Source organism: Poecile atricapillus, chromosome 1 (assembly GCF_030490865.1).
Source record: "Poecile atricapillus isolate bPoeAtr1 chromosome 1, bPoeAtr1.hap1, whole genome shotgun sequence".
Lineage (NCBI taxonomy): Eukaryota > Metazoa > Chordata > Aves > Passeriformes > Paridae > Poecile > Poecile atricapillus.
Window position 1 is genome coordinate 155,076,384 of NC_081249.1, and position 13,725 is coordinate 155,090,108.

General features: G+C 35.2%; 1 protein-coding gene across 3 annotated transcripts in view; it reads left to right on the forward strand.

Annotated features, from left to right (window-relative positions):
- AKAP6 (A-kinase anchoring protein 6) overlaps nt 1–13,725 on the forward strand; it is a 208,238-nt gene that overhangs the window by 179,256 nt on the left and 15,257 nt on the right. For all 3 annotated transcript variants that reach the window (XM_058849044.1, XM_058849055.1, XM_058849064.1), the window contains exon 12: nt 7,745–7,960. In XM_058849044.1, the coding sequence (XP_058705027.1) occupies nt 7,745–7,960 (216 nt within the window). The remainder of the gene's footprint in view (nt 1–7,744; nt 7,961–13,725) is intronic.

The window sequence follows — 13,725 nt, forward strand, 5'->3', positions numbered from 1 at the left end:
CCTGGATCTGGTTGATTCTGCTCTAAGTAGCTTCTCTTGTTGGGGATTTTTAGCATTGTCTTGAACTGAAACCATAAACTGTGGGTCAGTATATTTATGCTTAAGGTAAGGTGAAAGAATGTATATCCATTCTGAGGATGCACTGCTTTTTGGAAATAAGATAAAGAACAGAATTTCTGGAAAAGCCTGTTTGTTGTCCCTGTGCATATACAGACAGACATGAAAACATCACAATTTATTTTCCTCAGTTTACCCAGGCACAGCTCAACCTGTATGTTTTTGTATCCAAGCAAAGTTTACTTTATTGACATAAGAAAAAAGCCAAAGGAAATTTCTTTTTCCTTACTTATTGCATGTGTTTATTTCCCCTTTCCTGTTCCAAAGCCTCCAAAAGAATAGTCTAATCTATTTTATGTTTGCTGCTTTCCCATAAAAAAGGTAATACCTATACACTGCAGGACATGTTTTTCTGTAATTCAGAATAGGGTAAGCTCTCACTATATTTTGGAAAATACCAGGCCCATTGCACAAGAACAGCAAAAATACACATCTACCACCTATGAGGGAACTGGATTAAGAAAGGGAGTAAGTACAATATTAACTTCTGAACCTCAGCTTGAGAATTACCTGTATTGATGTACACCCATGCAAGGAATTTTCTAGACTAGAAAAAGGGATCCTCCTGCCACCCCCTCTGGCTCTTCTATCTGAGTCACATGGCTTTTTCACTTATTCCCAAGTTAGCCCCAGCTTCCAATTGTGTAGTATACAGCTCTAAAATACTTCAGTTTAAAAATTAATCTAATTCCATGTATGAAACACGAGACAAATAAGGCTTGAAAAAGATATGTTGTATTTCAGTAGGGAAGATTCCTCTTCATCCAACACTGTTTTACTTTTATTTTTAAAAGTTATCTTCCTGTAATTGCACACTAGTTTAGAGTTAAGAAAGGAGCATCTTAACAATAATGGGCACTTTTTTTTAACAGATTATTGCCAAAAGTGCATTCTTTATTCCAGGGAGACACTGTAATAGATACCAGCGCTTTCGTAATGATACAAGCAATCTGTAAGCTATTATAGTTTCTTTTATAGTAACTTAATCTTCATATTGTTTTATACGTCTGGAATTTTAATAGTGTTTTTAATTTATGAAGAGGAGTATATTACATATTACTAGTTACATGGGAGTATGAGCTAAATAACAGAGCATTGAATGGTATTCTTACAAACAAATATTTTGAAGTACTTAAATAGGCATAAGGAATAGAACAAAGAAGTTAAAGAATGCCGTACAGATACAGTAGTAGCTTTTATGGAATGGATCCAGAATCATCTAATCTGAGTTGTGACTGTTTTTAATGTATATATTTTACTTCTAGAGAAAAATTGGAATGCTATTTAAAAGTAAATATTTTACTTAATCTAAATAAATATATTTACCTAGTTAATGAATTTAATTATTAAAATAATAAAATAACATATAAATAATCTATTATGTTAATAATACATATTATAATAATAAATTATTCAATTATTTATTACAGACAAGTACAGATACCCATGTAACCTTTTGAAGCTAATGAAAAGAATTCATTAAATACTTGTTTATATGTAGAATGCAAACCCCTATGTACATTCTTAAAGGCAGTGAAAAAATGAAGTCTTTTTTCCTTTCATTGTCATTTTTAATATGTCTAGAAAGAGACACAGTTCTCTTGTAAGAGAAATATCGTAACACTTTGCTAAGCAGTGAGTTACAGAGATATGATCAATGTAGCAATTTAGTGGTTGTAATACTATTAAAAGTAGGGCTTTTAAATGAAGACAACCAGTTCACTATTTTGAAAGAAGTGATATTCTACTTTAAACTGTCATTCTGTATTTCTGACTTGCAATTAGATGATATTTCTAAAATGTCACTCCCAGATTCTGTTGTGACTGTCATCATAATAAAATGTGACAGGAAAGATATTATATCAATACTTTTTCCATAATTAGCATTAAATTTATCTCAAGGGTTAAGTACAAAGGTTTTTCACTGAATGGTCTTCAAGCTTTGTGCCTTTAAAATCTTTTAATATAGCCAAGACTGGTGACAACCGGGAGACAGATCTATGAACAAACCTGTTTGGAGAGAATAGTTTTGTGGTGTGTGATATATGTTACGCAAATGAGCTTATTAGGGCCCTCATCTATTTTATTATTGGTGCCCAATTTAATAGAGGCATTTAAAAAACAATATTTCTGCCTGCCTCCTTGAAATGAAGAAGATACATTGATATAATTGAGAGCAAATGATTGCATGTTGTGCCATTTAATCATGTCATTTTTCAATTGCTGTTTTTTGCACTTCACTGCATACTTATAGAATATTTAGCTTCAATATAGATTAAGTCACACAGTATGCAACTGAGTAGATTTCCCATATTATGTGACAAATTCTTTTAACCTTGAAATCAGCAAAAGAACACAGGTTTGGCAGTATTTTTCTAAACAATGACAAGTAATCATTCATTTTCTGTCTTTGTCATTTAGCTTTTTTATTTTAAAGAATTACTCTCTTATTAATGTATTGTGTGGAACTTTTTATTTTCTTTTTCATTCAGAACAAAAATTTTTCTTTTCCCCATCTGTAAGAATGCATACCCTGAGAAGTTCCAACAGGCATTGCCGTTTCACAGAAAACACTGAAAACTACATTTTACCCTACCTTTGCAAGCATTTCCTCTATTCTTTTACCTGTTTTCCTGTTTCTTGTTTCTTTTTATCAATGTATTATTTCTGTAAGTTGTGATACTTAAAAGTTTTACATTATCACTTTTAAAAACTGAAATGCTGCTGTAGCCAAAAATCAGACATAAAATTAATACTAAGAGGTTTGATTGGCATACAGAGAAGGGTGACTTCCATTCTCAGATCCTGCCTTAATTTCTGCGTGTGACAGTTGCACTGAAGAGCAGCAGATCCATCTTCCATCAAAGAACTGGTGCCATCAGAAGTGTATCATTCCTTCACATGCCCACATCTTGCAACAAGGAAGAAGAGTAAGCCTTTAACAGGCCAAGGTTAGACAGACACTTCCTCTTAGATCTGGTATTTATCTGCAGCTTCTTTGTGTTCCTGAAAACAGCCTGTACTGCCCATGCATACACAGAAGTCCAGAAATAGCACATATCTCAGTATACCTTGGTATTTCTTCTGAAAGCACAAAGAAAATCCATCTGTTTAAGTTACTGTTTGTCATTGTCCGACTCTTTTCAAAACTCTGGCCATCTCTGCATGAACATTTAGTCCAGTTGTAGAGTGAAAACAAGAAACTTCAGATCCCATAAAAATGGATTCTCCAAACAGTGTGTAATAAGTGAAACTATGAAAGCATCTCAATAATCTATGTGGTGAATGTGTAGATTATGTGGATTTAAGGCAATTCAACTAATTTTACAAAGACTTTAAAGCTACTTTTAAGAACAATTAGTCCCACTGAATTAATCAAAAATCTCAAATAGTTAATATTAAACACCAGGTCAAGATTATTGATGCAACATGTTTCAGTGGCCAACTCATCTTACATGTTGTGTGAGAATGCTGACTTCTAAGACTACAGGTCTTTCAGTCATGGAGAGCAGGTGGTGCAGCACAGCTCAGGTGCTGATATGCTGCAGGAAGGCTGAAGGATGGAGACTGACTGGGGCTTGAGGAGCTATAACATTCCTCAACTTCCTACCTTTCTATGCCTCTCATATGCTCTGGCACTGCCTAAAGCTGCAGACATGTTTCTGGTCATATGCCATTCATTTAGGAGTCACGCAGCTAAGCCAAGCACCCTCTGTTCAGATCATGGCCACTTCCATCCCCATAGATAGTGCCATTAGCCCTTGGCTTGGAAGGAGTGTTTGATGTCATTTGCCTCAGCAGGGGCTTTTCCAGATGATTTAAGTCATGGTATTAACAAGCTGTGAAAGTAGTTTCAGCTAGCCCTTTTTAGCTATGCGTGTGATAACTTCAAAGCACTGGAAATAGGAGTAGGCAGGGGGAAGTGAAACCTTCTAAGATTCTAGCAATATGGACAGGATTCCTCAGTATGGGAAGCCATGACCATAAAAACATTCTAATGACTATCCCCTCAATGTTATCAGCCTATCTGTTGTGAGGCAAATGACTCAGACACAAAGTTCATACACAGCATCTGCAGTTCCTGTGTATACTCTTAGCCTGCAGCAAAAAAGTCAAATACTTGTTTAAGTCTCACTGCAAATGGCTTAAGTGAATACATTTCTCGCACATTTGCAGAGATTTGGATTGTGTTTACGTTTACCACAGCTCAATGGACACATTATAGTATGAGGGGACAAAATTGAAAGTGTCTGATCTCTTAATCTACACTTCAGTAAGTCTTTGCACACACAGAAGACTACATGAGCCTAAGTGATGCACCTCAGTGTTCAGCTAGATAACATCTTAATTTTCTGAACCTTCAAGTGCCCAGTAGCTTACTACAGTGGCTGTAAACCATAAGGCCCAAGGCTCAATAGAGATACTCATCATATTTCCTTTCTTAAATTAATTGACTTTTATCAAACATGAATTATAGCTTCTACATTCATAATGTAGAATGTACCTTGCAAATAATTTAAGTAACTGTCATACTGGAAGCATACTTTCCATGTGCAATTACTGTATTGACAGGTTTTTATACAAGAATGCCATTTTAACAATAGGAAAACCTGGATAGATATACACCATCACAGTGTATATATCATGTCATGGGATATAGGCAATTAATGTGTCCCTTTAGGTCACTGAATACAAGACCCTAATACTGCTTAAATTCATTATTGCTAGTGCTATTATATAGGGTTTAAAGATGTCTTTACATGATTAAGTTCTCTGGGTTTTAAAGTATTGTTTCTATAGCCAACTATTTCAATACACTCTTAGATACAAGCACTTCATTCTTCTCCTGTTTAATATTAACCATAATATCATGTAATAAAATTGAAACAAAAGTGCCATAGGCCTAATTGTACTGTCACAGCCGTGTAAATCAGAAATAGCTTCAGTAAAGCTACTGTTATTATGCTGGTGTAAAATTGATATAAATTAGAAATGACTTGGATGCTGTAGCTCTGCTTTCAGATAACACAATGTAAAGGCCTCACTTGAAGTCCCCTATAATGGCTTATGAATGCAATTCTCCTTACCTCATCATATTAAAAGGCATTGTATCAGAAAAGACCAATATTTATAAGGGATGACTTAATCGGCTAGATCAAGGTAAATTAATGGTACGGGGCCAGATTCTGAGCTATATTGACTTCTATGAAGTTAATGCAGACCTACATAAATTTGGCTGTGATCAGTATATAACTCACCATCATTTCCAAAAAAACCTGAATTGCCTAGCTGTTATAAAATATAAAATAAGAACACTTTATATAGACTTTAGATAGACTTTTTGGTCTGGTTTGGTTGGCTGGTATTTTTCCTGATCTGACATTAAGCTAATGAACAGCATCAGAAAGGAAATGTGCCAGACGTGGTGGTTACATCAAGAACTACGAAGGAAACTAGTAATGAACTCTGGGAAAATAAATAAGGGCAAGTTCAGGAAACGTAAGTGAAAATGCAGCTCTGGTATAAATTGAATAATAAAATTCCTGGTCATATTTTGCCATAAATAGCGGTTTGGGAATTTGTCATTCACCTTATTTAAAATTCAGAAATATTAAAGGTACAGGGTTCTCTCATTACAGAAGTAATAGAATTCTAGCTATTATGGAGTTAGGGTAATTTAAATAGCTATAGAATGCATTATATCAATAAATGGAACATCTGTATGAAATGTCCACCTGCTACTATACTACTCAGTGTACTTTACAATCAAATGTACTTAATCATTTTAAGATGTCTTCTAATGAAGGTTTATCGGGAATAACATTTTGAACACAAATACTTTTAGGCATTAAAACTTCTGCTTTAAATGAGATTGCATTGCCTTGTTTACCCTTGTTGATTAATAAGCAATCTGTTAGGATGGCCCAATTGTGCTAGTGAAAGTAGATTAGTTTCAGCTATGTTTGTGAGTTTAATCATCATTTCTCTTGAAGGCTTTAAAAGAAATCCCTGGTTTTTGCACACTATCCCTATGCAAAGAAAAGATACATGTTTTTAGATGTCTGTACCAACCTTTTGGTTCATTCTGCAGCTTAATATTATTTATCCTATATTGATCTTAATATTATTGATATTATTAAAAATATTGATCAAGAACAGCAACAAAATACTCCTTTGAGTTATGAAATTTCTAATTATAAATTTCAATTTTTAAAGAAGTGGTGACACATTACTGTGGAGCTGGAATTCACTTTCTATAGAACGTTTTTGTTTTGCTAATAAAATTAAGAAATGTGATCCCGGTTTTTTATCAGTTAACGCTTCTGTACAGCTTTGAGAGATGTCGTAGCTTTTTTTATTTGCTTCCTATCATTAACTGGAAGCTTAGAGGCAAACACCCTGTCTTCAAAAAATATGATGGTTCAAATTTTCTCATGGGGTCATGCACTTTCATCTGTGGTGTCCCACAGAGGGAAACAGATGTTGGTAAGTTACAATTTAAATTATCCGGAAAGCTCTCATTTGTAGAGCACAGTCCTGTTAAATTCAGGAGTAGCACAGCCCTATGATAATTATTGAATATCTGAGCCATGCAATGTTATAAAAGTAAAGGATCTCAGAACCTGGGCTGAAGAAGTCATCCTCACATGCATTTCTGCCTTCTGTACCCCAGCTTCATAGATTAATTATTACTAAAATTTGTTATGAGTTTAAAAAATCCGGGTTTGATGTTCAGTGACAGTAGAATATAATCATGGATAAAACCATGCTTGGAAGCACCCCAGGTCATTAACTGTTTCCTCCTGGTAGACCTCACTCGAGTTCTGGCATGCAGGATGCATTATTTATTCTGTTGCTCTACAAGATTCTCAGTACAGTTTCTTAGGGCTTTGGTAGAGAACCAACACATCCTGGCCCCCATCAAGTTTCAGTATTAGGGTTTAGCAATTATCTCCCTTCGTCCAGTTTATGTCAGGCTGCATTCTCAGGAGCACTGCAATCAGTATATGAAATAAATACAATGAATTACTCCCATTCAGGGATGATACAATTGTCACCATTTTCCTACATTTACTTGAATATGGAACTACTCTGAAAATATTTTATGATAACAAAAAACATCTGTAAACTATTTTATACTGAATTTTCTGCTTCTGTAATGTTTCTCCTGTGACGGGGCACATATGACCCATAATTTCTATTGTTTTTTCTAAAAATATACATATTCTCATTGCATGACTACAATTTTTCCCACTTATTTTTCTGTAGGATTTCTGAAGCTGATTACTGTCAGGGTAACTAATTTCAGATGTGTCCCAGTTGAATGAAAAAGAAAGGAAGAATAAACGGGTCTACATCATAAAACTTTCAGCATTATTGAGACAGTTAGCTATGTATGGCATTTGTTTGAAGAAGACTGAACATAGTGTTAGTCTGTCTGTGCTATTAAGACTGTATTTATCTGAAAATAAAACACTAAGCTTTGACACAAGTACGAGAATTTATGGAAGACCTGAAAAAAATATTGGAAGACAGAGATTGGGCACCACTAAATTGTCAGATAATAATTAATGTTTCAATTTGCAAAATATTCCATGCTGACATCTGCTGTTTGTCTATCCTTCAGTCCCTATGCTCTGAGATCAAGCAGAGGCGTCGTGGGGTAGCCTCTGTGCTGCGGTTATGCCAGCACCTCCTGGATGATCAGGAGACCTGCAACCTAAATGCAGATCACCAGTCCATGCAGCTGATAATTGTGAACCTTGAGAGAAGGTGGGAAGCCATTGTCATGCAAGCTGTCCACTGGCAAAGCAGGCTACAGAAGCGATCGGAAAAAGACTTGGTGAGTGATGCTTACTTTAAAAATGGTTTCTCGGGATTTAATTCTTCACAAGAAACTGTTTTTAAGCACAAGAAAAAATGTATCCATCTCTGAGTGTTTTCTTCTGGCTGAGATGCCATTCCTAGTCTTTACTGTCTACAAGTGGATCTTCAGTTTTTCACGCAGCATTGTATGGACAGCATTGTTTACTAATATAAACTCATGTACATGTATTGTACATGTATTGGATTTTTAATCTCATCATATCTGATCTTACCCAGTAAAAAAAACAATCTTCTCCTGGTGCTAAATTGCTCAGTACCTAACAGAACTGGGCCCAGAGACGTATTTCACTGATTGTAACTATATTTTAGAAAAAGAATTTCCTGTGTAACTAAGATCGGTTTTAATTAGCATCCCAGCAGTAGATGTGTATTTCACATAGAATGCCATGGGTATGTGATTAATATACAATCCTCTGTTATTTGAATATAAGTAAAATGTAGTAATTTGCTTTTATCTCAGGGAAATGATTCCTAAGAGGCAAAATAGCACTCTGCTTAAACCATCCATTAAGTGGCATGAATTAGATTGGTTTTCTACAGCATAAAACTATATTACAAAGCAGGGGGAATAAAATAATCCCTACTGTAACACCATTGACTGTAACGGATGAATTGGCTCAGCATGCTTTGTGCAACTATCTCACTTCTGAAGTCTATACTGCAGCTACATTGACAGCAGTGATAATCCTATGTAGTTCATATACTGAAGAGTCTTGATGAGATTTGGGAACAAGTGATATAATTTTTTAGGTTTATATCAAGCAAAGCAAAGGAAAAAAATCTTGACCCATCCGCCTTGGCAATTATCTGACTAACAATGAAATACTACTTTTGGCTTCTTTTTTTTAAAGTTCCTTTAGAAAAATAACAGAATCTATTATTCTCTGGTTCAGTTAGGGTCCTACAGTATGAAGATACATAAGGCATTGTTTAGAAATACTAGCAGTTCCTGAGTGAAAGTGCTATTAGTCTAAACAGCCCAAGAGATGGTGAATTAATGAGAAGGATGCTGTGGATGAGTGAACTGGTGAAAGTAATAATAATGTTGTTTTCCTGTCTTTTTCAAAATTTGTAACATAGGAGGGCTTCTCTGCTCATTTGGTTTATTGGCTCTTTTGCTTTAGGTATTGACATAGAAATGGGACTCAATGAAGGGAGAGGTTTGAACAGAGTGTTAGGACCAGTCAAAAGAGGCTCTGTGTGAGGCAGCATGGAAAGACCTCATCCCTCAAAAGCAGCAGAAATGCTGATGTACTGTCAGCATTGGTTTTGTAAGCATGGGATTAGTCACTTGGCAATGTAAAAAGTGAAGACAATTGAGATTTTGAGAAAATGCTGCTGAAATTTCTGTGGAATTGAAGGCAAAAACAGAATTACTGAGGATCTAGAAAGAAGCTTTATGGAAATTGTAGGTAGGAGTTTTAAATAATATATTACATTTAATTGAGAGAAAAATAAAGAAATAAAAGAAAACAAATGCCATTTCAACAGTTGCAGAGAGTTTTGATAGTAATGGGTCTGGGAGAAAAAGAAATGAGAACAGAAGTATAAGAATTCATCAATGAAATAGGCTGGGCAAGTGAATGGGTTAGAAGATAAATATGACACTGAGGAAAAGGAAAGACTGATAAGGAAAGAAAATACAGTAGCAGAGATTTTTAATTCTCTTGAGAAATGCTGGTTATGTTTTTGTGGTAATTCCATTTTAGGAATAGTTTTAGTCATGTTAGTAATGTGTTGCAGCAATAACTAGTAAATTTGGCTAGTGCTACACAAAATGTTTAATGATCTGACCAGCAGTAGAAAGAGCAGTTGAACTTTGGAGCTTCAGGAATAAATATGTGCAGTATTTAGGCAACCACCAAACCAAACAACAGCTCTCAGAATCCTGATTTTTTTTTTGTTAGAGGCTGAGTATTGTAACAGCCCAAGAGGGAGTGAACTGCATTCCAACTGTGTTATCTTAAAGGTAAAGTACCACAAATCAGCAGGATTTTTTTTTTGTTTTTTGGTTTTTTTTAAGTAAATGTATATCTCCTATTTGACTTAGAAGAGAAAGAAGTTGCATTTGTGAGATATGTTAGAGGTCCAAGTTACTTTAATGAACACATATATCCTCTTTTGCATGTGGGCAGTTGCTGTATGAAAGCAGTTGCTGTAAATAAACTGTTACCAGCTAATTAGAGCTTGGTGCTGCTCTTGCAGCAGGAGCGAAGTCTTGTGTTTCTGTTTGGGATTGCAATCGATCAGGAGTTAAGGCATGGTGAGGATATGAGTACAGAACCTCGCTTGATATCTGGAGGCTTGGAACTTCACAAGGTACCCGCTGCTTTGTTCCCACTTTGCCTGAGGTAGTCTGGAGTTATTTGCTGGGCTGAGCTGACTTTGACTGGCTGAGGGGTGTATCATTCTTTCTGCTGAGAAATAGCAGCCAATTAGAGATATCATGATGCTCATCTAATTTGCACTGTGGGCTGTTTTGTTTTGGAACCTCTCATCTTAGGCTGCTTTATAATAATTCTTCTTTTAAGTGTGTCAGTATGTACAAGTTTCTCTTGTTGATACAACTATCCATATTCTCAGCATTTAAATATGCTCCAGCCACTGCAGGATTCCTGTTTCTTTGACTTTCCTTGCCTGAGCTGGCATGTTCTAACCTTCTTTTTCACTCAGTTCCTGTGCAGTCATTTCTTGGGTAGGTACCAGAACCATTTCTCCTGCTACCGTATCTCTCTGTATTTGATGGTGTGCCAGTCTTGGCACAAAAACTGTATCCCTTGGTAACAAGTCTGTCTTTGTGGTTGCCCACAAAATACTGTAATTTATGAAAACAAATGAGATGTTTTTATAGCCTGATGGCATCTGACTCATTCATGGCATCTGACTTGCTGACAGTAAATAAGATACCCCAGATGATTGTACAGTCTCAGCTCAGGAGTCACTTTCATCTACTTTCTAATTGTGTACTGGGATGTTCCTTTGTCCTCTTTCTGCCCCTTTTTACATTCAATCACTTATCTGGGCCACTTAAAACATTACAAAGGTATGCTGGAATTAACCACAGAAAACTTTTATGTTTCTTTTGAATTGTCTTCATTCATGGTCTTCAGCAGTTTGCTGAATTTTGCTCACCTTTTGCAACTGTGGGCACTGTAAGTTTACAAATTGCAAGTTATTAACATGTACTTCATGCAGCTACAGTCCTGTAAAAGCTGTCCTTCTCATAAACAGAAAGTTCTATCTAGAATGTAAAATTATGAATAAGAATCACTCCAGAAAGATGAAATATTATTAGATTCAGTGGGTTAATCTAGCTATATAGAATGAGGTATTCATAAAATGAAAAAAATCTCAGAAAACTGGAAGCAGTCCTAGTTTGTTTTAGCAAAAAAGGTTTTTATCTCCCCCATCTGTTTGTTTTGGTGGGGTTGTTTTGTTTTGTTTTGTTCTAGTAAATTCTTTCCATCCAGATTTATCATTTCATATTTTGCTGATATAATCTTATATATCACCTTAATTTTAACTTCAGGATTACACAGATGCCTTATAGTTTGTCTAACAAGACCCTGCTAGCAATCATCTTGAAGGAAAAAGAGACTGCCTGGAAATTGCAATAGCAATAGCAACAATCTTCTTTTAACTAAACTCAAAATTTCCATCTAAAATTCCTTCTTAACAGCTGGAGAAGCTTTAAGTCACTATGCACTTTCCTTTAGAAGGTACAGTCTAATTGAAAGACTGAAAAGTTAAAAAATGGTTTTGGGACAGACTCAGTCATAGTTGTGCCCATAAATTAAGTCAAAGTGCAAATATGTAAGTTACTTTCTGCAAATTTTTTTTTTTTTTTTAATTTTTTGCTCAGCCAGTGGTATGCCCAGTGCAAATTATGTGCTTAACCTCAGCTGATTATTCTGGCTGCTACAGAGAATTCCAATTTGTGTATGTCTTGCCCAGATCAGGTATCTCTCTGTATACAAATTTGCAACGAGGTGACCATGGAAATTCACTTTTTTTGGGACAGGGAGAGAGAAAAAACTGTGATTTCTAAGGTATTTTACTTTAGCCCCAGTTCAATATTCCTGCCTTTTTGGTGAGTGGAGAAGCTGCTTTTTCACCAGAATGCTCATTCATTGAATGAGAAACATACCTGTTTTATGGAGCAGACAATTTCTTTTCTTATTCAACAGAGAAGGCTAATTATTGAAGGGACAGTATTACTCATGCATTTAAAATGGAGATTTTGAGCTAAGGCAGTTTGGGTTAAGGTGCCCTAATTCTCACATCGTCCGGAACATGTCTGAAATATTCATTTGTCTGATCGCCAAGTTCACTACTATACTTCCTGAAAAAAAAAATTATTTCTCTTCTTCTTCTGAGTCATCTCATGTGTACATTACACTGAAAGTCCAGCAGAACCCTCATCTGTATTGGCTTTGCAAGTATGCTGTACATCCAGACACATAATTGAAAATAATAAGGCCACAATAAATGGGATGGCCTTGGGGTATAACACCCAAGGGATTCAATTGGTGTCGCTTTGTATCAATGTCCATGCATCATGGTAATTGAGGTAACATAACCAATTACCACATTTTAATTAGAGTTGTAAGGACTTGGGAAAATCTGCAATGCTGAGACAGCTCACTTGAAAAAAAAAAAAAAAAGAAAAAGAAAAAAAAAAAAAAGAAAAGCACTTCTTTCCATAAGCTTGTTTCTTAGGAGGTAAAGAGCCTGCTTAAACCGCTGTTCAGGATTTTTACCCAACAAACTCCTGGCTTCCTTCTTTACAATGTATTTGGAAAAAAAATTGTTAAAGTATACTATATTGCTTCTGATTTGGTATCTTACTTCTTTTACTCTATTTATTTGTTTCTGTGTTCCTTTCTGGGAAAGAAAACAGTATTTCATAATGTTAGGCATGGTGTCTCCACTTCTCTATATTTACTTCACTGATGCAATATTTTTTCAACACATAGAATGACACTTGTTCTAAACTTAAAAAAGACACATAAACCCCCTTGTTTCAGGGGTAAAAAATGAATCTGTCACTGTTTAGTTATTTTCTAGATAGCTTTACTAAACAAAACTTAGTTTCTAAAAGTTTCTTATTTCATCACAAGCCATCATTTTGTAAGTTGAGTCCTAGCTAAAAATCTTGCATAAAATTTAGAAGTTCATCAGGAGTGTCTAGCACAGCAAAGTACTAAGAGATGATTAACTGAATTGGATGAGAAGGGCACATTGCATACTGTGAAGTGCTGAAGACACATGATCTAGCCGTTAAAAATTATTTAATTACTTATGTTTGAATCTTTACAGATTTATTTTTTTACTATCTATCACAATTTTTGTTTTGATACCAGACCTCTTCCATGTAGTCTATGAAAATACAGTCTTGATGGCTTTCATTTGCTTACTTTGGTGCTTCCTTAAAATATTTAATTTTTAAGTGAATGCATATTTGATTTGATATTTGATTTTAGAGTTTATGATTTTAGAGTAATATGATGTACCATCCTCATACTTGAGGTGTGTATGTTTTTGAGCTTCTGGGTTGCACTGCATGTCTGATTCGTGACATGGACATGGACACGTGACATTGAACAATTATCTGTACGATCTGTAGTTACGCAGATGTTGAACCTAGGTCTAGATGTTTCTTGAAGAGAGGTAATACATCCCACATTCTTGCAAGAAATTCTGTGTTTCTCGTAATTTTCT